This window comes from Symphodus melops (assembly GCF_947650265.1).
Source record: "Symphodus melops genome assembly, chromosome: 6".
NCBI classification, from domain to species: Eukaryota; Metazoa; Chordata; class Actinopteri; order Labriformes; family Labridae; genus Symphodus; species Symphodus melops.
In genome coordinates this window covers 13,211,844-13,238,023 of record NC_136696.1, presented here as the reverse complement: position 1 = coordinate 13,238,023, position 26,180 = coordinate 13,211,844, and the positions used below count along the sequence as shown (strand labels likewise).

The 26,180-nt window shown below is 43.3% G+C and overlaps 1 protein-coding gene across 4 annotated transcripts in view; it reads right to left on the bottom strand.

The window, feature by feature from the left end:
* The window catches only part of furinb (furin (paired basic amino acid cleaving enzyme) b), a 71,824-nt gene continuing 45,644 nt past the window's right edge, over positions 1-26,180 (bottom strand). For all 4 annotated transcript variants that reach the window (XM_079347029.1, XM_079347030.1, XM_079347032.1 and 1 more), the window contains 10 exons: positions 18,346-18,434; positions 15,746-15,918; positions 11,402-11,614; positions 9,782-9,882; positions 7,045-7,148; positions 5,941-6,058; positions 5,352-5,531; positions 5,041-5,168; positions 4,347-4,475; positions 1-2,136 (listed from right to left, as the gene is read on the bottom strand). In XM_079347029.1, the coding sequence (XP_079203155.1) occupies positions 1,433-2,136; positions 4,347-4,475; positions 5,041-5,168; positions 5,352-5,531; positions 5,941-6,058; positions 7,045-7,148; positions 9,782-9,882; positions 11,402-11,614; positions 15,746-15,918; positions 18,346-18,434 (1,939 nt within the window). In that variant the 3' untranslated portion in view covers positions 1-1,432. The remainder of the gene's footprint in view (positions 2,137-4,346; positions 4,476-5,040; positions 5,169-5,351; positions 5,532-5,940; positions 6,059-7,044; positions 7,149-9,781; positions 9,883-11,401; positions 11,615-15,745; positions 15,919-18,345; positions 18,435-26,180) is intronic.

The window sequence follows — 26,180 nt, the reverse complement described above, 5'->3', positions numbered from 1 at the left end:
TGCAACAGCTAGTAGTTTTATTCCAGCTGAAGCTGATCTCCACAATATTAACATCCACTGTCAGTTAAATAAAAAAAGATAGAAAACAAACATACAAAACATCTCTTCGGTTATTTATCGCTCTAACTAATCTGGCCTTTAGATTCAAAGTGTGCAGCTGTGAGGCCGCACTGCTTTAGCAGAGAGATAAAACGTGGGTTTGTCTTTAATGTATGGCACTGAGAGTAAAAAGGGAAAGAGGTTTATCCTGATGAAGACGTTCTGGGAGAGAAGCTCCAAAATCAATAAATACTCTGTGGAGGGAAAATGATCTTTTCTTTTTTTTTTTCCTTACCAGCAGCAACAAAGAAGAAAAATGTCGTAAAGGTCAACCAAGCTGCTCTGGGTTCAGTATTTTTTCCTCTGACTCGGAAACAGTTCAACTCTGCTTCGAGTCAATGAGATTTCTTTGACTGATGTATCTGATATGTCAGTGCTGCGCTAGCAATTCCCACTGAGCCGTGATTGAAAACTGAGCATCCTCCGCTGCTTCCTGCTCATCAAACAGCCTGCAGGATGTTTTATTATGCCGTCCCAGTGCACTGCAGAAAAAAAAAAAAAAAAAATCTTCCATTTTAAGTTCTCTTGCAATTAATGAGCACTGTGCCAACTTCACAACCCCAAATCTGACAAATACATAACAAAAAGGTTTATTCATTAGAGCTCCGCCTGTGCTCATGTTTGTGTTGCGGGTCAAATCAAACACTCGTTTTGGAAAGGGATGCACTATATACTCTTCAACTTCACTTTACCCATCATAGGAACCCATTTAAATTCTTACCCTGTTGTAAAATGTGCTGGAGGAATTTTGACAAGAGGTCATTCATTCATCGTTAAAATTAGAGGAAGTCAACAGGGTTATTTGAAGCTGTGGGTGGCTGCTGGCCTTTAAGACTCAACATGTTTTCAGAGACTGAGGGCGAGCCGTTTGTAATATGTGGTTCTAATAAGCTGCCTTTGGGGAAATGTAGGATTCAGAGTTTGACACCCCATTGATCCCATGACATTGAATTTACTCACTTACATCAGTCAGACTATCTAAGCCACTGCTGGAGAAGGTTAACCCATCCTTAATAAGAAGGTGTGAGGTACAAAATGACCCCTTTGAACACTGGACAGATCATTATCAAGCAGGTCACTGAAATTAGTTTCAATAAAAACGTTGAATCAAACCTTACATTGGTGAAGCAGGATACTTACTGAATCTGACATCTGAATACGTAATAAGATAAATAATCTCAGGTGAATAAATACATGAAAATCACGATAGACTCTGGAACACATTTGGACGGTTTACAGATGGACACTGGGGCCTGTGTTTTGTGTTTTTTCTGTTATTCTCATTTGTGTATGAGCTCCACACACTCAGATCTTAACAGTGAAGGGAGTCACTTTAGATCGAGCTCTGTGTCTTGATAAAAGCTGTCCTCTCGCTGTGACCGTCCACCTCCTCGCTGTCTGATTCAGACTGGTAGGCGACCATGTCCTCGTCCCCCCACACAGTGGGGATCCCCCTGTAGCATATTCGGGCTTTTCTCTCATGTCCTTGGCCGAAGCCGAAACCAAAACCCACCCGCACCCCCCTGCTCTGGGAATAAACAGAGGGCAGTTTGGTCCTCCAGCCCAGAGAAGCGCCACCTGAGCGAATCTGCAGCATGAAGAATACGCCGATGAAGGCCGCCAGGATGAAGGCACAGCTAAGCACCGCCACGACAGTGGGCAGCCGAGTGGACGGAGCGACGCTGAGCCCCGGAGGTTCCTCCGCTTCTCTGCTGTCGTCCAACTCTGACAGGTGCTCCTCCTCAAGCTGCTCTCCTTCCCCCTGGAGTCCTCCAGACGGAGATTTCCGCTGGACCTGGTTCTGGTGCAGGCAGGAGGTGAGGACCAGGTGGCTGTGTGCAGGACAGGACAGGCAGTCTGTGGGTCCAGTGTCAGAGCAGGTGAGGCATGTAGGGTTGCAGGGCAGGCAGGCCTGGACTGAAGACAAGTCCACCCAGTTCTCCAGGGAGAGATTGAGGAGCTGAGGGCCTGAGGTGAAGCCTGGTGGACACAACTTCACACAACCCTGCAGGAAGAGGGAGAAGCCGGGGCTGCACTCTGGATGGAGACATGAAAGAACGAGGGAGGTTAAGTCCTGTGAAATCTGCTCATAAAAAAACCCTCCTCATCCTCCTTTTTCATCATCCGCTCATCTTTGGATTGTTTTCTTGATGGACTGATGGTCAGTTAGAAAATAAGCGAAAAATGACAATCTCGAGGAGAATCAGTTGTTGCCGTTGCTCAAAAAATGTAGACTATAAAATAAAATAGAATAGAGATACTAAAAAAGCAATAAGTACCAGGAAGGACTGGAATAATAATCTATGCATGTTCTAGAACTAGGAAAAAGGGACCACATTACTCATGTATTGGTTTCTCTCCACTGGCTCCCTATAAAATCTAGAATAGAATTTAAAATCCTTCTTCTCACCTACAAAGCTCTAAAAGGTCAGGCACCATCGTATCTTAAAGAGTTAATTGTACCGTACTATCCGACAAGAACATTACGTTCCCAGAATGCAGGCCTGCTTGTGGTGCCTATAGTCTCTAAAAGTACTATGGGAGGTAGAGCCTTTAGTTATCAGGCACCGCTCCTTTGGAATCGTCTACCAGTCGGGGTCCGGGAGGCAGACACACTAGGTACTTTTAAGAATAGACTTCAAACTTTTCTTTTTGATAAATCTTATAGTTAGGGCTGGCTTAGGACCAGCTCATAGTTATGCTGCTATAGGCCTAGACTACCGGGGGAACTGGCACCAGGATCTCTTATCTCTCTCTTTCTCTCCCAGCTTTCATATCTTATTACTGCTTGTCATCTTTATATTCTAACCTCTCCTTTTTCTGGGAGCTCCTGAGCTCTCTTAGGTTCCTTGGGACTGTTGGTGAGGATGTCCTGCCCAAACAACCCCCCGCCCCCCCCCCCCCCAAACCTATCCTATCCTATTCTTCTTTCTGCATCTTGTCCCATCTCCCCCATCCCATTTGAAGCCCAGCACAGTTTAGCAGATGGCTGTTCTGTCATGAGCCCGGGTCTGCTGAAGATTTCTGCCTGTTAAAAGGAAGTTTTTTCTTGCCATGCTATGACAGATTAAGCTGGGTTCTTGTAATATAGCCATCAGTAAGGTCCTTTACCTGCTTTTTGTAAACATAATGATGAGCATGGTCTTGTTACCTGCTCTTTTGTAATGTTAACAGACAAACAGTAAGGTCCTTTACCTGCTTTTGTAAAGTGTCTCGAGATAACACCTGTTATGAATTGACGCTATACAAATAAAGATTGAATGAAGATAGTGATTGATGTACAAGTGCAAATGACTTCAAGATTGAAGTATAAAGAATACTGACAGTTACTAGTATACACAAGGAGTTAAATAGTTTAAATAGTGAAATAGTATCTGAGTGTTTTTGGACGAGTCCAATGAGGAAAACCAGTTTAAAACCTGCATCCATCAACTGTTTGGTATCTTTTTTGAAATAACAACTTATGTGATCAATCAATTATCATCATTGTTGAGATGGTATTGTTTGTTTGGATCATGAGAATCATTTCTTCCCATTCCTCTCTGTGTTAAAAGTTGAGGTGGATTTAACAGTGGTGCCTGGGAATAACGTGCTCAGCTAAGATCCACGGTTTAAAACCACATTCGATATAGTTCATGAATAGATTTCTTTGCTGATGTTAACATGACTACAGACACAACGCACCGAGTAAACGATGTTCACAATTTAACAAAAAGATCATGACGCCTCGACATCTTCCACTTTTCCTTACAAAGTTCGCTCAGGGAACCTTTTCCTTCACTTTTTCGGGAGGTATGAAACTAGGACACTAAAATACTGCCTTCCTTCTAACACCTGAAATGTGAATTGTCAATAAATGATGGAGAAGTCTGGGATGATTAAGAGTCTGCTTCGCAGCAGAACAAGCTTCTGACCTCATCCTCCTTTCAACGAGGGACTCGGCGTGCTCAACACTTGTTGAAAAACGTCGCGCCTCCTGCACTGACACAGTCTTAATCTTCTCCTGCTGCTGCTCAATACGTCCCCGCACGCATTCTAACTAATGTGTGACATATGGCGATGTGCACGGAGTGTGTGTGTGCAAACAGACGCACGAGAGGCTTGTAGACGGGGCCATTTGTATGAACAACATTTGCCTTACAGAAGTTGAAATTCCCCAAACAGTCTGATCGAAAGCCTGTTTTCTAACGCAAACTGTGAGCCGGCGCCAACAAGGACTGAGTCGAGCTAGAGAGCCAAAATCTCACCGATACAGATCTGCTGGGCATCGAATGTCTTGCAGCTGTTGTTGGATGGCCGAGGAAAGTCGGACGCTGCGGGGTTGACGACGCTGGATCCAGTGCCCCACAGGGTGAGGGTGAACTGACTCAGCACACCTGAGAGGGCAAGAGAGACGTACGGAGAGAGACGGAGAGATGAGAAGATCAATGTAGCTCTTCTCAGACAGGGAACAGTGTGAGCTAGCTGAGAGAAGGATACGGGGGTGGAAGGAAAGGAAAGGAGACGAGGGCAGACTGAATATGTTTTCTTTAATCATGTCTCTACTTTCTCACAGGAAGCAAAACCACAGACACGCTTTAGGACTTAATGAGTCTGCGACAAACAGCCTTTGAAAACCAGAAAAAACAAAACAAAAAGAAAAACATCATCGATGCAGAAGCTCATTGTCCTAAAGTTGCCTACAACATTGTCGAGGCAGAGTTGTTCTGCTGAGCAGCTAGAAGGTTTGTGATTCCCCCTGGAACCAAAAATGGTCAACAACACCAGAGAGAAGAAAAGGGACAGAAAAAAAAGAGAATGTGAGCAGAGGAGACGTTTTGAGAAGTCAGAAAAATACGAGAGAGGACTTGAGTTGATGAGGGGGCATTGAAAGCTGTCATGAGTGTAGGTCTGACATGATTCGAGCAGACGGTACAATAAAGCACGATGAGCAGGGGTTACCATAGTCACGTCCGAGAGGAGATGCATTCTCTATTTCCAGCGTCCATTCTCCTCGAGGGTCCTCGTCCCATGAGTGGGTGGTCATGAAAGCCCAGTCGTTGAATCCTTCAGAAGAGAAGTCGTTTGGCCTGGAAGAAGAAGGAAGGAGATGAAGTGTCTTCGGTGGGTTTTTAATTTTTTTTTTACTTGTGGGAGGATATGTGCACAACTCAACTGAAGCACACGCACACACACACTGCGTTTGTCCTCGTTTGTGACAGAGACATCGCTTCACACAAAGCTGTGATGTCTTCGTGTGTATTACAGTGTACCTGGGGAACAGCAAGGTGGAGCGTGTGCCCAGCGGGCTGATGAGATGAACGGCCAGTTTCCCTCTCTGGTTGTGAGAGAGAGTGAGGCGAGCCTGAACATGTTCCAGAGAGCTGACATATTCCGGTCGTCCCCAGCAGGCATCCACACTGGTGCTGAACACCAGCTTGTTCCCGATGTCTCTGCAGGTTTGACACGAGGAGGGGAGAGAGGTTAATGTAGTGTGGCTGCGTGAAGCGGACACAGACAATAAGACAGTGCTACAAATCTACCGGAGCGTCCGAGCTTAGGGCCGAATGAGGGTGACATCCATCAGGCTGAGCAGGACGAGAGAACAGCTCGTAATGAGAGGAAAAGTCACTGAGGTACACACACACACACACACACACACACACACACACACACACACACACACACACACACACACACACACACACACACACACACACACACACACACACACACACACACACACACACACACACACACACACACACACACACACACACACACACACACACACACACACACACACACACACACACACACACACACACACACACACACAGAGCTTTGAGTGGGCCCTCTAACCTCGGTTCTGTCAGCATGCTGTGTACACACTGATGCTGTGGCCCCACTGTGGTCCAGTTCTGTGCCAAAGCCACCATGGCTCCTGCATCCAGGAGACCATAACCATAGGAATGACTCACTGTGAAGAGAAAAAGGTGAAGACGTGTTGAAGCGTTGACAATAACCTCATGTCAAACAGACATCACAGTCAGTCCATTATGGAGTCTTTACAAACGACTTTTATTTACTCCTCTATACTGCGTTCAAACATACTGAGCTGTTAAAGCATCGTCAGCAGTTTGTTCATAAAATGACATTAAAATAAAAAGAAACAAACATCCTTCTTTTGGTCCGTGCTGACTGAGAAGAAGAAGTCATGACAGACAAACTGTTGCTCACTGAGTGATGGCTCCAGAAAAAAAGGACCCATGTAATATTTGAAGCTCTGTTTCTCTGTCGGTTAAAGTGCTGATGTGTCATCCTGTTTGTACGCTGGATGAGAATATGACATCACTGTAGAGTCAAAGACAAAGCTGGTTGTTGCAACGCGCTCGGCTGCTCTCGGCATGTTGGAATGCTGACTGTGTAACTTTGTGCAGACGGGGGGCAATTAAGCAATTGAATTGGCTATATGGAGAAAATGTAATTACCAGTATTCAATTATGCATCAGGGGAAGTATTTGATGTGATAAAAAGTGGCATGCTCATATTAATTTCTTCCTCTTGGGTGTCTTATTAAAAAAAAGTAAATTATAAAACATGTTGTGATTGGGGAAGATTGTGGCATACTGCAAACGGTTTTGGTAAAAGAATAAAGAAAGAAAGAGAAGAGTGTAGGGAGAGCTCGTCTCTGAGGAGTAAGGAGTGCAGAGAAGAGGAAGCTTGAAACTAAGAGAGAGGGGTTATTATTATGTGATTATGTGCATAATAGCAGGCACTCACTTGAATTTACTTTGCACATGACAGCTTTTTGTTTGCTTTCATTAAACCACTCTCTGCATACTAATGAAGTGTCTGCCAAATTATTTATTAGCGTACAAAACTCTTCTCCTGCGCTCAAAAGTGTTCGACTGTGCACACGCACAAAACACAACCCCGCGTGATACCAGATCAGTCGGCCTCTACCTCTGCGCCCCACTCCGTTGGTCCTCCAGTCTCCGGCGCTGAGGCGTCCGGGCCGGGACGTTCTCACCACCAGGTGCTGCATGTCCCTCCAGGTCAGGTTCATGCTGCGAAGAAGCAGGAAGAGAAAGCAGAGTGAGGGTATTACTCCCTACGTAATGCACATGATGAGAGCAGCCCGGTTTAGATCACCTCAACTGTGCAACAACGCAGCAGAGGAAATATGAGGAGCTACAGGATGTGGAGAAGGTCAGGAGTCTGTAGTAACACCTGAGATGTAATCTAGCACATCATATACTGTGCATAGACAGGACAGTTTTACATTGATGAGATCTGATACTCAGACAGAGCAGACGCCCTCGGGGACGTTGTCAGTCAGCCATAACAAAGATGTGAGCACACACCGTGGCTTTAACAGCATCATAGGCCACCAGTATTAAAGTTACAGCGGCGATGAAAGGTCAGAGAACAGTAAAACTTTCAAATACAACACCACAGAGAACAGTGTGGACAGTTTCTAATGAGGTCTGGGATTTGGGAGATGGAGTCACCTTCCACGCAGTAGCTGCCTTATAAAAAAGAAAAACAAGAGTTTTATTAAGAGGCACAGCAGACACGCATGCCGAGGAGAGGGCTTTTGAGTGAGGGGGAAACAAAAAGTGCTCCGTGGGTTGGGATAATCAAACCATGAATCACTCAGAGCAACATCAGAGTTGATAGAAATGGGAACGCAGAATGCACTGTGGCGCATCACCTCTGTCGCCTCTCTGCATCAGCATTCACGTCTCACATCCTCTCATGTGTTATTAATGGACAAGATCCCCCAAACCACTCAATGTCACCCCGGCTAAAGGCGGGGGGGGGGGGGGGGGGGGGGGGGAGAAATAACCCCCCCCCCCCAAAAAAAAACAGCAGAAAGCCAAAACACCCTTCCTATTAAATGATTCCATCTCCGTGCCTCCAGTGTGCTCCCAGTCTGATAAACCAGCTACCCTGTTATTACAGCCGCCTGTCAGGAAGGGTCGAGATGGTGACGGGAGGGGGGGGGGGGGGCCCTTGCTCGCTGGCTCTGCTGTTGGTTTTGAAAGTGAGAGATATTCTACATGTTGTAAACATTCGCCCTGTCAGTCAGAGCTCCTCTCGTCTGATTTTCAGAGGTGACAAGAGCCGAGATAAAACCTGCGACACCGCCGATGTTTTCCTCAACTGGGCCGTGAGGAGCGACTGGATGTGATGCGACATCTGTCAGCTAATTGCTTATGTGGAAATAAAGAAGGCGCTGAGCAGGGTGAAGGAGCGCTGACAGATAAGAGAACTTAAGATGCATGAGATATGAATAAAGGTACGGACATAATGGAGAACACATTAGAGCTGCTGACAGAAACGGAGATAGTGACACCTGAGTGAGTGATAAAGAGAGCCATGCTGGCTTTAAACTCTTCACTAGCAGCACTAAGCAGTACGGTAATTCAGATGTCTGTGTCTGTCTGTGCGGGAGGCAGCCGCTGTGTTGTCTTGCTAATTAACTGGTTCTCAAAAAGCTTCATTTACTGACGGAAGAATTTGTGGGCCGGGGATTTAAGGCCCGCTCTGACTCCCAGATGCTTTTGTGAACTTTCAGACGCCAGTGCCAGACAACCCTGCTGCACCCATACAAACAAGCTTCCCATGGGTGCACAGTAGATGACAAAATATGAGGTTTATGACTGGTTTAAAAATGTAAAGTTTGTCCTTTAGCAACATCCATACGCTGGCTTGGTCTCACACTCAACTCGTCATTTACAGCTGCCTGGTAAACGGTAACACAGCATTATAGTGTGATCCTGGGAGATAAAGGCAGGGTAAAAAAAAAAAGGTAAACATTCCAGGTGTGTGAAGTTCATATTTAAAACTAAAAGTCATGTCAATTCTTCTTTAGAAATGAACTTCTAAATGATGTAAAACAGTCCTAACAGTATTTTCCCTCCCCTGACCAACACACCTAAACCTCATCAAACTATAAGGAACTACAAGATGAACGTTTGTTGTTGTTGTTTTTTTTTGGCACTTTAAAGACTCCTAAGGTGTCGTCACCTGACAGAGGAAATGAGCTAGTTCTTCTCTTCTCAGACTGATGTTTTTTTTTTTTTCCCCTGATTCAAATAAACTGAACTAATATTCTCAACAGCGGCCTCGGCCCTGTGCATGTCACCCCCCACTCTCTCCTCAGCTGTCCTATCTGAAAAAAAAGGCAAAGGCTGCCTTTGTTTGCTTTAAATATGGATATACTGCCTGAACTAACAAAGCAAAGGAATGAGTTTTTTCTCTGTCACTCTCTGTGGATATTTACTGCGATAAGACATGCACAGAAATATTCAGGCTGCTCTGTAAGCTTACATGTTTGCACAGGACTGGTGGTGAGTGATTATATAAACAGGGGTGTCTCTCTCCCTGTATTCAAAGCAAGATATCATTGATTTACAGTTCAAATGTGATAACCTCATTTTCTGTATACAGAGTTAATATTTTCACAGGTTTAAAGGAACCATTTTAGATGGAACCATTTTTTTCAGTGAAAATGACAATAAGATCATGTCAGTTATATAAGATCGTTCCTAATGTAGACGGATTGAGTCAATAGATTGCAACAAATAAAGGTTTACAGTATTAAAGTCAACACTGGAGAGAGTGTGTGTTGCGGCTGCATTGGATAACTCAAATAAACAGCATGCAGCAGAAACAGTGTGTCATGCTCACTCACTTTGCCTCCAGAGCCAGAGCAATGATCCCAGCAGCCAGCGGGGCAGAGGCCGATGTCCCTGTGTGTGAGTCTGTGCATTTTTGCCTCAGGTCTGTGGTCACCTTGGAGACAGTAGAAGAGAGAGAAGTGTACGGAAATTCAGACCGAGACACATTTAATGTGACACATTCAGTTCCCAACTTTAACTAAGACGGAGATGAGTGAGGGTAGAGGACAGTGTGAGCTCTGCCTGCAGCAGTCTGAGACAATCATGGGGGCCCTGTGTGTGTGTGTGTGTGTGTGTGTGTGTGTGTGTGTGTGTGTGTGTGTGTGTGTGTGTATGTGTGTGTGTGCGTGTGGGGTTCATTCTCAGGTCTGTGGATTCACACCCAAAGGGTCACAGCCAGGGCGCTGATTGTCAGCTAAATCAGGCCAGCCAGGTCAGACGATGGAAAGACAAAGTATGTTATCACTCCGGGCGTACCTTTGCTCTCGCTGCCGGCCGATGCCAGGAAGCTAATGAGGCCCGTTCTAGTCATTATGGGGACACGTCAGAGATGACAGGAAACCGTAGGGCAAGGACAGCGGTGATGGTTTGAAACACTTTCTTGGTTTGAAACTTTTGGCCTGACAGATTGGGGCTCTAATGACCATTATCAGGGGAAAGAAATCAAAATGTCAGAGAAGTAACCGACGCAAGTGTCTGCACAGGCCAGCTAAAAAACCTTGAAACTGTCATGTTTATTCATTTTTTTTTATTTGAATTCACCGACTGAGGGCTGAAATTTGGGTTTCATACAAAACAAGCTTTTTCAACTATTTCTTTTACACAGAACCTGAAGTTAGCAAAGACATACTGGTTCACTAATACTGAATATTGCAGAAACCATTCATATCCGAGTAAACAAGTTAGAAATCTGACTTTTTAAAATCTAACTGTTGGATACAAAATATCTCAACAGACGTCAGGTGACGCCCAAATCAGCTGCTTGGAAGTCCAGGCAGGATTTATTTGGAACCCCGGCTGGCTCGTACTCAGATGCTCCAGACACAAATTCACCCGAAGTGATCATGAATACTAGTCGAGGATAAAAGAAATCTCCAAGTACTCACCCTTACTGCAAATAGCTGCTTCTGACAAAAAAGCAACAGTACAAAGCAAGCGCTGCGGCACATTTTAAAAACACTTCAGTTTCATCCATTTGATGAGTCGTGTTTGCTTGCCTGCAGCTTGCCTCTGGTTTATTTCAGATAGAACGGCAGATTCATGGTTGTTTTATGTTATTCGATGTCCCTGAGGCGGATCTTTTTCTTCAGCTGACAAGAAGCTTGAAGGAAGCATGTGGCATCCCTCAGTGTTTGTCAGCTTGGCTTGCTGTGTGCTGTACATCAGTCACTCTGATTCTGACAGTTTGATGCCCATGTTTGATTTGAGACACACCAGATTAAAGTCAATGTACACTTGAGAAGGATTCTTTCTGATATATATCGGCGTCAGCGTTTTGGCCAGTACAAAGTATGAGGTGTTATTTTTACACGGCTGACTTTTAGATCATAGATTAATATAAAAACAATCCGACATAATACTTGGGATAATAGGAGTGTGTGTGTGTGTGTGTGTGTGTATGTGTATGCACCCACTATCTGTTTCTCCCCTGGGTTTCCAGAGCTGAAGGTGGTAGCGAGGGTGGATGAGCAGGGCTCGCTGTACCACGGCACATTGCCGGACTGCGTGGTGCTGCTGATGGACAGCGTGTAAATGCTGTTGGTGTAGCCGTCACAGTTGCAGCTGTCCTGCTCCCGGCCACCATTACCCGATGCCCACACAAAGATAGAGCCAAGTCCTCCACGCCCCTGTGGAAATTGAAACAAATATATACGTTCATGAAGCTGGGATCTACAGACAAACACAGGAAGAAAATTTTTTTTTGCCTTCGACAAAGAAGTTTGTCTCGCTGCTAAAACGGCTCGTCGCTTATGTTTTCAGAAACAGTGAAGCGCTGTAGGCACAACTCTTATTAATACATCATAATGTCAGGCAGCAGAACATCAGATAACAAATAGCAGAGATGTAATTACAAGATCTACTCAAGCTGAATACAATATAGAGCTCTGACAAATGACAACAGGATATCTGGCAGTGAGACTGTACGCTCTTAAAATACACAACACAGTAAACTCACGTTGAGTCCAGTAGTGTATGGACTGCCAACACGATGCTTGACATCTCGGGGAGCTTTATGACTCAGATTAAAATGTCATATTCAAGCAAAACAACAAAGAGCATCATTTGTCAACTCAGAACATTACTGAGATTAGATTGTTCTTTTGTTTCTGAGACACATAAATCCTTAGCTCTGCATTTGTCTCCGGTAGATTAGATCACTAAACACTCTTCATTTGCTGAATCGCCACAGAAATCGATGCACCACCCTCAGTTTGTACAAAACACAGCTGCAAGGATGTTCGCAATTTTCAGACTATTCTTTTTCTCCATTTATGTTACATCCATCTGTAAGATTAGATTTTCATACATTAATCATTTCTAGCACGAGGACTGGTCTGCCTCCTTCCTACACAGCTGACCTTCTTATTCTCATTACTGAACTTAGCCCGAGGTCTGCTGACCAGTTGGTGCTGACTGTCTCCGGGGTGCCGGGGTGGACACAGACCGAGGGCAGCAGGTCATCTGCAGTCAGAGCTCCACAGCTTGGAAACATCCCCTCAGTGCAGAGCAGCCTCAGCGCCTTTTGCTGAAGTCTCTATTAAATATATGTTCAATAAGCTTTACTTTCACTGACACAAAGTAATTGAGCTCTCTTTTTATATGTTCTTATGTGAGGCTTTTTTAAATAACTGAAGGACAGACGGTAAATATAAGAATTTTATAGATTAGATAGATATTTAAACATGTAAAAATGTATGTACGGTAAAAATCTAAATTCTTCTCTTCTCAGATTTGAAATTGAATGATAACTTCCAAAAATGTATTAACAATTTTTTTTCTTTTTTTTCTTTGGGGGACTAATCAGTCACTCTGTGCTAAGTGCTAATGCTAGCTCTTTAATTCAGCAGAATGAATAATGGAGCAAGAAGATATTTAGTCTCCACTCACAGATGACTGGAGTAGATCCTGTGTACGAACTCCTAAATAAACTTTGAACCCATGGATTGAAAATCGATTCTGAATCAAATTGTGACCCCAAGAATCAAAAGACTCACAGCCCTAATCAGTGTTCTGCTGAAGTTTCTCTGTATCCATTTACACATAGTTCTCTAAAGTTAGACATTTTATTGCACTTTTATTTAATCAAAGGTTGAAAGTAGCATTCCCCAAACTCTGACCTGGAGAACTAGAAGTGCTCTGTGACAGGTGAGACTTCCGACAAGGTCTCAAGTCCATCGTCAATAAAATGCAAAATCTGCCAGCAAAACCACCATCGAGCTCTGAAGTTTTTCCACATGGATGAGAATTAGGTCGAAGCATGTTCACACCAAGCTCTTCATCATGTAATCTGTGCACTGAATTCATATTCTCAATCTCAACATTTACTCTTATTAATCATACATTTGAGGACAGACAAAAACCTCTCATGCAGATGTGTTCAATTTCTTATTCTTGCACAACCTCAGTGTGTACAGTACATTCACATGGAAGACATTTTTAACAAGACATATTTATAGTACTTATAATACTCCTTCATTACTGCTTGCAAATAAAATGGATAATGGATCTTCCTTTTCTCATGTTCCATCATTAATTAAAATGAGGCCGTTCTCTTGGATCACGCGAAAAGTGAGACAAAGAAAGCAAAGCCTTCTTAGTTTATAAAAACTTCACTTTCCTCTTCCTCCCACATTCTGAAGCAGGTGGGCTGATACCACACTCATCCTAAGAGAAGAGAGCAGACGGGCCTCTCTCACATCCCACAGGCAGAGAGCAGGAGCATTGAAACAGGTGATGAAGAGGAACACACTATTATGATGAAGAAAACAGATGTGATGCCCTTATTTCTCTAAGTAAGAGAGAGAGAAAAAAAGAAACAGACATTTTCTGTTTTCAGCGAGTGTGCGATGAAGAAAAAAAAAAAAAAAAAAAAAGCTGTAAGAATGTTTTGCTGCTCCTGTTGTTGTTCGACTGGTCTGTCTGTTCTGCTCCCCGCCTGTTTGAGTCCTGGCCTGGCTGTTAAGAGAATAAAAGTCCCATTACACTGTCACTTCCACTATTTTGGCTTCACACTCCGCAAAAACACAAAGACACCTGGATGTTTGCTACCTAACACATGTTGTTTCTGTCTTCTCTGATGCAGTTGATCAGATTTGGAGGGATTAAGAGAACAAAGGGATCTCAACGTGACTCGATCACAGACTGTAAATTCGCTTCAGAGGTTTTAAAACAGGAATTATCTGTTTTATTTTCTTAATGGATTCTGGATTCCCCCGCCTCCAATAAAAAGAAGGGAACAACTGTATGCACGATGCACACTGTATCATAGCACAGCAGTCCTGAGCTTTAGCTAATACTCCCAAACCTTTCATCCACATTTGTGACCTGACGATGCCTTTGCTGCAGGTTACAGAGGCCAGACGATAAGACTTCAGTGCCAGGGGTTATCTCTCTGCCAGGAGAACACACGCTGAACCTGAAAGATCCTGTTGTGCTGCTGACAGGCAATTTCTCCTCACTTACACGCCGTGATATGTGGAGCATTGCACATTTTGTGATGGGACTTATGAATCATTCTTTCCCCAAGAAAATCTGCCGTTTCACTCATTTATACGCTAATTGCTGCCTTTTTTTTTTCTTTTTAAATCCAACTATTGTTCGGCGTCAGTGCTCGCTGCTCATTTTTTAGTTCCTCCACGCTTACATTTATCATTCAGCTGTTCCACTCGAGTCTTTTGATGTAGCATGCAGACACATGACGAATGATGACATTAGCCTGAGATAATAAGTCATACTCTTCCATGTCTCACTCTACCAAACTCTGAAGGACCAGTTTGAGGGTAATTAGCACACTCACCTTGAGGTGTCCTTCACTAGGGTTCATCTCAGAGACATTTCCTCCGTTAATGACTGATCCAGTTTGATCATGTACGTGGAAATATGTTCAGGCCTCAGATTTCTCTCAGGCTTTTTGTCGGCTTAAGGAAAAGCTTTCAGGAATTGAAAATGGAGAACTAAATAACAGCATCCCCTTCACTGTAGGGACATGGATGAGAACACGAGCACTAAACTCATGTCAGTATTTTTTTAAAAATTTTTTTAACTTGAAACTGAAGCCGGCGGATTGTTAGCTTAGCTTAGCATAGAACCAAGAATCACAGGAAAAGCTCAAACTAGCTCCCCCAAAAGGTGGCAAAATTGCTGTTGGTGTGAAGCTCAGTAATAACCTGTCATTTTGTTTTTCTCCTTCATATCAACTGAGATGTGGATTGTTTGGTCCGGGATCAGCTGCCACGCTCTTATTGGAAGTGACAGGTCGTTTTACATGTCCTGATGCAACGCTCCAGCATCCTTTTTGGTTTCCGCGGCGAGTCTTATTGAATCCTTCACTCCAGCCATTCAACCACTGTCGTTTTTAGCCTCAGTTCAATGTTACTTCAGCTACAATCACCATGAACTGATGGGAGACATTGTTAGAAGGAGAGGCTGATGACGATGCTACAATGATAAGAAAAAGCTGCACGTAAAATGTAAAAATGTTTGTTTCTCACTTGGACTTTTGTACGGGGGATTTGAAAGAGCTATTTGAGGATATTTTTTGTCTTCAGATGGAAAGAGACCAGCTGTTTTCCCCTGCTGACAGTTTCTATGCGAAGCTAAGACAACCTTCTGCTGCTTTTAAAGTCATACTTACAAGACAGATCCATGAAGATGTTCTCTATAGTTGTACAGTAATAACCGACATGTCAAAGTGATACCAACCGTTGTCTATGTCTGATAGTGATGCTGGACGTTGTGAGTGATCAGCTCGGACTAACCTTGGTGATTCCCTGGAGGAAAGCCTCTTTCGCCAGCTTGGCAGGACCGTCCAGTGACTTGCCGTCGTCCTCTGGGCCCCAGCTGGCACTGTAGATGTGGATGTGCTGAGAGTTTAGGCTGAGAGAGTGGGCTTCCACCACGTCCGTAACCTCCCCATCCAACATCCGAACTCCTGTAACAAGAACACCCAAGGCAGTGCAAATGAGATTTACCAAACTAAAGAGATGAAAAGGTGTGGAGAAAGTGACAGAATGACAGATGGTGAAAAGATACTGAGCGTATGAATTTAAGCCTCAGAGGGGTGGAGAGGTATCAAACCTGAGGAGGGGGAAAAGAAAATCTGCGTGAGATGACAGGAACAGAAAACTTGTCTTAATAATCGCTCAGACTGTAAATTTCCATTTTATCTTCTGCCACACAAAAACACAACAAACCAGAGAACATGGGAAAAGAAAGGACTTCACAGAGTTGTAGTTTTTTAATGACTCAGCCTTCAAAGCTTCACCCACAAAAGCTGCTCCGACAGGCACTAAATGTTTCCACTGTCACATAAACAAAAAACTCAGCTGGGTGTTAAACCAAGAAAGGCCCCTCCTGACCCCTGCCAAGACACAGAAAGAACAAGTAGACTGCAGAGAAGAGAGAGCCACACACGCACACTCCCACTGACAGAGTCTACAAAGCCTCCAACAGACCGCCGTGTCCACGGGGTATCGCCAAATGTCACCTTTCATCTGATCATACCTGAACGCAACGCTGTCTGAGCCTTTGAAGTGAGCAGCCTCAGATCAGTCCTCTGAACATTAATGGCTGTAGAGAGCCGTGAAATGAAAACCACCCTCAACTAAGGTCCATTACTGGGAGAGGACCCTCGGACCCTCAGAGGCATCAGCACCAGTGCCGACGTCCACATTAAGACTTCAATAATCCATTCAAGACAACCTGTCTGCCCCTGCAGGCACAGACACATGCCAGAGGGGAGGCAGCCAAAAGCTGTAATTACTCTGTTGGCGTCAAGACTCGGTGTGACACGAGTTTGAACACTGAGCAGCTTTAAAAAAAATAAATGAAAAAAATGTGTTTTATAGGGCTTAACATGCAACACAACGCACAATGTTTGTTTGGAGATCATTATGCAGCGGCTGTATAGAGTAGTAATGATAAGGGTTTTAACAATGCTCATCAACTTCCTGCTGCTTGACAGTTACTTATTAAGAAACTGCAGAGTAAGTTCCCTGCAGCTAGCGAGCAGGTAGCAACGCAGCTATCTGTGTGTGTGTGTGTGTGTGTGTGTGTGTGTGTGTGTGTGTGTGTGTGTGTGTGTGTGAAGTACAGTAGGAGAGAGAAACACGGAATGAGCCAAATAGGGTCAATTACAGGTTTTTAACTCTAATCACAGATCATTACGCACATGCAAGCACGCACGCACACGCACGCGCACGCACACACACACACACACACACACACACACACACACACAAAAACAATCGAATAGCGGAGTAAATCACAACTGTTTATAAACAAGCGACCCCAAATGACGTGAACAGATTCACAGCGGAGTTATTTATGAGCGCAGGGGCCGAAGCGCTGCTCTGTCTGTCGGGAGATGAATAGTAATGAAGACAAAGAAGGGAAGTTATGAGAAACATCTGTGAGCGCGGCTGCTCAGAGCTTCGCTGAGTCCTGGCGGCTGCCATCGGGCCACTGACAGATTGTCTGGTGAGGAGGAAATCTAAAAGCCTCCCAGGAAAACGTTATCAACCTCAAAGATTTCTTTTAACCAACGATAAAGAAAGAAAACCTTTCAGACTTCATTTGTGATCACAGGTTTCAGTTAAAGGCATGATTGCATCTGCATGATGGCAGCTTTACTTCAGTTTAAACTAGAGCATGCTCGGCTTGTTTGGACTGTATGTTTTAAGAAGGTGATTTCACAGGGTTGAAGAAAAGTGCAGTGGAAGGGATGTTTTTGGCTTCAGTGTGTTACTAAACTCAGGTGGATCCTTTTTCACAAAGGACTCAGACAAACTCTTAGAAACGTCGAGCTTGCTTTTAAGTTCTTGGCAGAGAAGAGACTCAAGTTTCAGGCGAAGTACCAGGAGTTGGTTGAATAAAAGTGCAGCTCGTCACAAACGTAACGCTGACGCACTCGTTATAAAAGACATTTATTACTGTTTGGATTGTTAATGTATTGATGTTATGTAAGAGACATGATGCAGCCTTGAAGAAGCGACGATCTACTTAATGGAGGAACAGGACAGTTGAGAGCTCGTTCTGTCAAATCTCTGCAGCACACTCTGCACATCTGACCATTAGTGAGTCATTCAGCCGGCTAAAAAGAGTCAATGGCTTAAAAAAAGAACATCGTGGATACCAGCTTTAAAATCTATCACGACGTCTATACTAAAACGTAAAAACACACCTTTATACGTGATTCTAATTTAGGTCCCAGACTAAAGAGAGATTAAAGATTACATCTGAATTTGATGTGCCTTTCATCTCCCCCCCCCCCAAAAAAAAACCACTCCCAACTCCTTTGAATGAATTGCATTAAAAGGAGTCTCTGAGATAAAAACCCCCACTGGTACACTTCACTCACCTCCGATTCTGGCGTTATAGGCCACACCTACACCGCAGACACCGTTGTTTGCTGCAGCTGCCACTTCTCCCGCACATCGAGTTCCATGTCTGAGGAAAGGAAAAGATTCACACAAGGAGACGAAGTATGAATAGGAGGGGAAGAAAAAAACAAAACAAAAAAACCAAACTAGACTATTTACACAGAAAACAGGGCCATCACAGAAGCTCTACTAAATACTGGCAGTAAAAGAGGCAGCTCCCTTGACTGCGCTGAGCCGTTAAACAATACAGTAGCTGAAGTGATGCTAAAAATATACCACAAGCAAAAGAGGAGCATAATCCCAGTGGCTCTGCAGAGGACGAGTGTTTGCAAAGTTACAATAACGCCTGATATAAATCTGAATTAAAAAGGTCGCTCGCTTGAATAGATTTAGGATTCTAAAATGTATAAAAGCAGCAAAGAGTGCAGTTTGGGCAATAAGAATGGATGTAGAAAGGCCAGCGTTATGAGAGGTGGCGTACAATAGGAAGGTCAAATCACCACGTGAAGCATTAAAGCCCCTCTAATTACATGACAAGAAAAACTAAAAAACACCAGTTCTCAGTATTTATGTCAAAAATCTGATGACGGCTTCAGTTTCCAGCCATGTCGATCAAATCTGATGAAACACAACCACACAGTCCCGTCTAAGAAGTAGACTATGTTTTTTTTCCCGATTTCACATATATTCTATGTTACAGAGAACTATGTCAGGTGTCAAACTAAGGTCTCTACAGCAGAACAGTGTTTCAATGTGTGAGTCAATTTGCTAAACCGAGACCTACAGTATCTCAAGAAAGTGAAATGACACTGATCCTGGCTCTTCAGGTCCTTAAATAATCAGACATGTGCAGAGTTGAATATATTGTGTACACCAGTGAATGCTGTGAGTTTGCAATGGAAACAACTTCTTTGTCCTCTTCTTCCTTTTGCCTTTCAAACTCCCGTCGTTAAGGCTACAACAGGGCGGCAGCGTAAAGGCTCTTCCACTCAAGAAGGACCTGAGGAGAAATAGAGACTGAACAAGCTGCAGCTTTAACTAGCCTGATGTTATTGATGTACATACATTATTCACTTAGTTGCTCATTAATATATTCAACCAGTCATGTGTTTCAAAGATCAGAGAGGCTCCCTACGGCGCGATATCAAGATGTCAAACACTTCACAAACAAACACTCCGAGCCCTCGAGAACCTGCTCTTTTTAAACCGGGGCTAGATCTTCTCAACACAAAGAAAAAAGTCTCAAATGAAACCTTTCGTCTTTTCAGCCGAGGAGCTAATAGTTAGTGAAATGGGTTCAATGTGTTTCCTTGACTCCTGTGGATGAAGCGCTGTGATCAGACGGTGAATAGATGGATCCAAAAGAGTGTTTGGCATTTAACACGGGTCATTAAGATTGTCTCCTGATTAAAGTGCAGATACCTGATTAGGAGGTGTACAGTTTCTTTCACCCAGTCTGGGTCGTGCTGCGTTAACGTTATCGAGAAAAAAAGAAGAAGCTAATTACACAGACGGCATTGTTTGAAAAAAGAAAAAAGAAAAAAAAAAAGAGCCATAAAAAATGACTTCCTCTCTGATCTCCCAACCCTCCCCCTGACTAAAAGGCAGAGGACAAAGTCGTTTTAACAGGGTCAGAGCGCAGCCACGTCTCCAGCTGGGATCCTGATTAAGACTCTGTAGCGCCCTGTGATATATTAGCCACCCGCTAATTCTGAATTTTGTTCACTGTAAAAACATTTGAGCAGAGGATCACTGCGGCTTCATTCCTATGTCCTCTCCTGTCTTTCTCGTCCTCCTTAATGACCTCAGAATTCAGGACGTCAAAGAGCAAAAAGGACCAACCCCCCCCCCCCCAAAAAAAAGAAAACCCTCAACGGTGCAGTGCCTCCTTAAAGAGAGTTTATCACATGACGGGAGCTGTCAATAACCACAAGCAGTAAAGTGATTCTTTAACAAGTAGTCATCATGCCTGACAGGACTTATTTCTCACTGACAGATTTGCCCTTAACCGAGGACCTTGGCACAACATATGGCACGGAGCAATTCATCACGAAGGCAATTAAAATGTGATGATTGCTATCAAGAGGTTAAAGCCCATTGCTTTACAGCTAAGTGACTTATAAAAGGCAGCAGTTGAGGGAGGCTTCACTGCTCCCTTATGAACAATTGTTGTACTCTGGGGTTAAATCAGGACCGATTATGCGGCGAGACAATTTTTCCAACTTTTATGTAGCACAAGCGGTTTGTGTAAGAAAGGCAGCTTCAACCATCATAAAGAGCCTGATGAGGAATGATTACAATCCATCACACAATTTATCTAATCATTAAGGAAACATGAAACGCTTGAAAGAGCTTGAGGCGCAGTCCACAGCCTCAGTTATTCATATTCCTGCTATGTTGATGCCTGTTGGGTAGGACATCCCTGTCTGCATGTTAAGTGTTGAGCCGGGCTTTTAGCTAAGTTTATTCGCAGCACTAAAGAGGAACGGGCCGGCCCACTCATTATATTCAAGCTCACCGCTGTGCGCCTTACAATCTCCGACTGGCTTGCTATACAAGGCTCATCCATACAAATCAGTCATGTTATTATGTGTTGAGATACTACAGCGTGGGTGCTGAATTGTGACTGTCAGTCATCTTAAGACAGAACACACAAAAAAAAAAGCTTTTGAGAGCAAAAGCCTTTCTGTGTCTGACTTGTGTTTAAGAATTATACCTTACAAGAGGGAAATAGCAGTGAGAAGATTTTAACTGCAAGATGCCAGGGAGAAAATCTGAGCATCATTCCTCAGGACACAGTTTCACCTCCAGCATGTTATTTATCCCCCTGTATCTGCTTCACATAGAAATACAAGTAGATGAGATGTGAATTTAAAGATGCTTAATCTCTCATTTCACGTCGCAGTACAGTAGGTCATAGATGCACACTATGTTCGGAGCTTTATTTTCCCTCAATAATGAATCAGAAAAATAATAAGCACAACTTTAAATGTACACTTGTTTGGTTTCATTTCAAAAGGTGAGCTATTTGAGTAATACAGAGCAAACAGAGCAAATAGAGATTTCCAATGGGAACATCTTTATTAAACCATCCATTTCATGCAACAGCCTGAATGCATGAAGCCATCCACACTGGCCAAAAACACACAAACACACACACAAACACGCGCTTGCACATACAAATTCAGTCAGGACCACAGATGGCTTGGCACAAAATATATCATGTATCATGTTTGCACTGTGCAGAAATGTGCACGTTGAGTTGCACTGCAAATAGCAGCATCAAGTGTAACCTGTCGATGACTTTTGTTCAGGTAATCACAGAGCTCACCTTCAAGCACTGGCTTTTTAAAAAGGAAAGCTGCCGTGAAAAATATTGTTTTCTTTTTATTTGGATCTTGATTGGCGAGTCTGTGATTTAGCTACAATCAAAACAACAACAACAACAACAAAATCACTCCTGTGATTTTCTGGCTCTTAGGGTGTGGTTGTCAACATTTGGGTGCAGTTATCTCCATTTACATTTAATCACTCATTTCCAGCTTTTTTTTGTGCTTTTTTTCTTTGCTTTTAAACAGCACATAACCTCAGACGAAGGAGCTACGGCCACAGATGTGATGCCAGGCAGCAACTTAGCCAGGCCGGCCAGAGAGCGAACAGAGCCAGAGGCTTAGGAAGACATTTAAAGAGAGGCCACACACACACACACCAAGCTAAAGCTGAGTACCATCTGCATGTACAAGCCCGTGTGTGTGTGTGTGTGTGTGTGTGTGTGTGTGTGCGTGCATATAAGTGATTGGCCTGGATTGAATTCAGCGAACACAGCCAGACAGCTTAATATTTCCAGGGAGGCTCAGATGTGCCAGAGCAGACAAAGGGATTTCAGATGAAGCCACAATTTTATCTGTCAAATATCCATGAAATTAAATGATTTTCAAGACACTTTACTGAATGCCTTCATTCTATATTAATCATAAATTGATTTTTTTTTTGAGATGGTCAACAGTGAGTCACGCGGTGTGTTTGATTAGTTTAGACCAGAGATGTGGGAAAACAACAAAACATAAAAAAACAGTCAATAAATGTTCAGTGTTTGAGGGAGGATAGTCAAAACACAACAAAGGCCTCTAATCTGAAGACACTGTGTTTTCCCAGCCAATGTGACCTTTCTTTTATCTAATCTGGAGGAGTGAAGGAACAGAATGAGGGGATGCTTTTATCTCTGCTCCTCAGGACAAGGCTCCGTATTCGGTCAAGTCATTGTGCTGACATTTACCCGAGAATGTTGAAACCGTGGCCAACACCATCTTCCTGAACACGATGCAAATGTAACCACAGAGCATACAGAGTGCCCAAACTGTTCAGCGCTCTCTACCGCTGCTCGGTATGCAGACACAGCCAACATAAGGATGCTCATTATGTTCTTCAGAACAGTAACGTCTTATTTAAGGTGACACTTAAATCAAGCCCCACATTTAATCTGATCCTTAACTCAGTCTTAACCCATTCACACAAGTACTCGTACACTGATTTCTAAGATAATCCCATTCATACTCCTTTGCCTCTCAGGAGTAATTTGGGGTTCAATGTCTTGCCCACCAGCAAACTGCCAACCTTCTGATTGAGTAGTATCCTGTCTTTCTTTCACAGTGACGGACAGCAGTTATTTACCAGAACAGTTTCTAATGGATCTATTTTTACGCTCTGCATCTAAAATCCGAACCTCGAAGGGGTTTCAGAAGTTCCATTGGGTTTCGGGACGTGGATTTAAAAGGTAGAAACAGGACAGCCGCTACAGTCGGCAATCAAGGAGAGAGAGCAAAATGGTGCTCTTGAACTAACCGCAAGGCCATCGGTGACCCAGTAAAATCAAGTTTTAACTGCTTCTTTGACCCAAACTTGGATCCCCCATTTCCCACAATGCAACTTAAGCGCCTCACTCATTTATACTCTTCTGATTCCTTGATCCTATGGAAAAGTTTTTTTTTTTCTTCCTGTAATTTTCAACTCATTTCTTTCGTCATTCATGTAAAATAAAAATAAAAACCCACTTTAAATAACTCGTGCGGTATAGAGAAATATTTTGTGTTTCTAAGCTCAGAATAATTTTGGATCCAGATCTGTTTTTTTTGTGTGATCGAACAACATCATTTTAATTTCTTTACTCCTGACACAACTTCCAACACTGTTTTTAATCTATCCGTTCAATCATTTACTTCAGTGTTTACCTGAGGTCGTACAGATTCTAGCAGTGTGACACTTATCAAGTCACTTCACAGTTCTTAAGGTTAACTCTGTGTCTTTCTTTGTTCACAGCCTTTAACACTAAGTCTTTGTTCATCATTCTCTGTTGATGTTTTCAGGGAAAAACAACTATATAAAGCTCCTCCTCAGCCACCGACACACACCGGCTGAGTCTTAGTCTTTGTGATGAGTAAACTGTGGGTGTTACTATTCACGGATATGAAGGAGAAGAACATTATAAAACCCTATGCTGAAATGACAAACCTTCACATGTGGTAAATCAAACGATGTGTAATCCATCATTGAGCGCGGTGCAAATCGTTGAAATGTAACCGTGACCACCCAAACACTTTCACTAAGTGTTTGGGTTGTTTCGTCACGAGCTTGTGTGTTATATATGGAGCGCCACGTGTGATTGATGTCTAACTCCATGCTGGCTTTAACTGTTGGATCTGTATGTTGGCATTGCTTTGTTGGGTGATATCTGTTTTTAGAGGGTCTGAATGGGGTCTGCGCTCTCCTGCTGCCAAAAGGATTAGGCTATTTTCTGCTCGGCTCAGCTCAACTGTGGCCTCAGGCACGTCTGTTCAAATGGTTTCACTGGAGTGTGAAGTGGATGTCTCGCCATCGTGTAGCTGAACACAATGGTGTTGTCTATAGCCCGGTGAAGACGATCATCTGTCAGATCTCAGTTTTCAGTTTGAGGAAGGATCAACATAAAAAAAGGCCCATCAGTAATAACTTTTCACACTGAAACCGATTTATGCAATTTATATCCTTTGGACATCAAGTGGAAAAAACTAACTTTAAAAAGAGGAGGCTCATAAATCCAAGTGTCTTTTATACTATGAGGCAGAACAGTAACAGCTGTGCTTCTCCCTGAATAAAATGTATTATCGCCGTGCTATATGGAGCACCATGGTAGGAGAGGAAATAAACTCTTTGGATGGGGCCATTGTGTTTGAAAGGACCATTTCTCAATGATGAGGCATCTTGAGATAAAATGAAAACACAGTGAATCAGTGGGAGTTACTGAAAACAAACAAGAAAAAAGTCTGTCAAAGGTAGTGTTGCAGTCAACGCCACACTTACCGAGACTAAGACATACTCGAAACCGCCGGGCTCAGAGATCCGAGACATTTCTTTAATTGAGACCGAGTCAATACCAAAAATCCTCATCTTGTGTTTTTAGAAGGGTCGTAACCAAGCAGAGCAAGCCAAACCACAAAAGAATTTAAGTTATCGGTCGTTTCAGAAAGGTGCATTTCTTCTTTTAACCACAGTGGTGACTTGAGAAAGAAGCCCATCAGTGGGGGTCTTAATGTGAAATCTGGAGTACGCTCAATCTGAGACCGAGACAACACCAAGACCTTTATAAAGTGGTCTTGTGACTGGTGTTTGGACCAACAGCACTCTCGAGTACTACATCACTAGTCAAATTCAAAGTAAAAGCAAAGAAATGTGTTAGGAACAAAAAAAGCCTCGACATCTCCTGACATGTTCAAACTGGAATTTAAACACCAGTCTTAACACTTTTCCACAGTTTACCATCAACCATCATGGGAGGATAAAAGTAATCAGCTAAAAGTTATCAGTTCATTACAGAATGGGGTTTTGGTCACCTCCAGTAAGCGTGGGATTGGGTCTTGGAATTGTTTAGAAAACTGCAGCTTTCAATCATGTTCTCTTGTAAAAATGATTCACAGGAAACCAGGCAATGAGCCAGAGGAATCAGGTTAGAAGAGTGACGTCTCTGCCAACATCACCTCTGAAAAGGGTGCCAGGCTGTGTGGAATATAAACAAGCCATCCCCGGCAGAATAAACAGGAGGAGGGGAAGCCGAATTACAATCATCAGGCTTGACAAAGGGTGGCAGTTTTGTAAACAATAATTGATAAACTTTGTACAAACAGGAGGAAGTTGTGTGCAGCATGCCATGGAGTAAACAGAGAGCGTGTTTGTCTGCAGGTTCTTTACTCCTCTCTTGTTTTCTTGTTGGTCATTCTCTGCACACATTGCACACAGGCATCTTTAAGAGGTTTATTGTCAAATTGTCAGGCTTTGGCCTAACAATGATGAATGAAGTCTTTTAAAAGGGCACACAGAAGTTTCCCTTTTTCTAAACTATGTTCACTTTGTACTTACTAAAAAAAAAAAAAGCTGTTTACTTGTTGGGTGGTTGGAACATTTCGTTCCCAACCTCCTTCCTTTGTGCTGCACTGGCTACAATTAGTCTTTTTTAAAAAGCTGATGAAACTGATGAAAAAAAAATACTTATTTTCTTGCTAAGATCGTACTTGGAATGAGAGCAACAATGTGGGAGCTTGAGAGTTGACTGGTTCACTTGAGACTTTCTACTGACATGTTTCATCCACAAAGTCAAGGCATCACATCCTGCTGTGCCAAACACGGCGCTGAAGCAGGCGGCGCTGGAGGAAGCTGTCCTTTTTGATGTGTGTTCTCCTTCAGTCCAACTTGTCCCGTATCACACCCTCGATGGCTCGAGGTTATTACCTCCATACAAACTAAGATATACACGCAGTGTGAGTCCAGCTGGGCTGTGGATTTG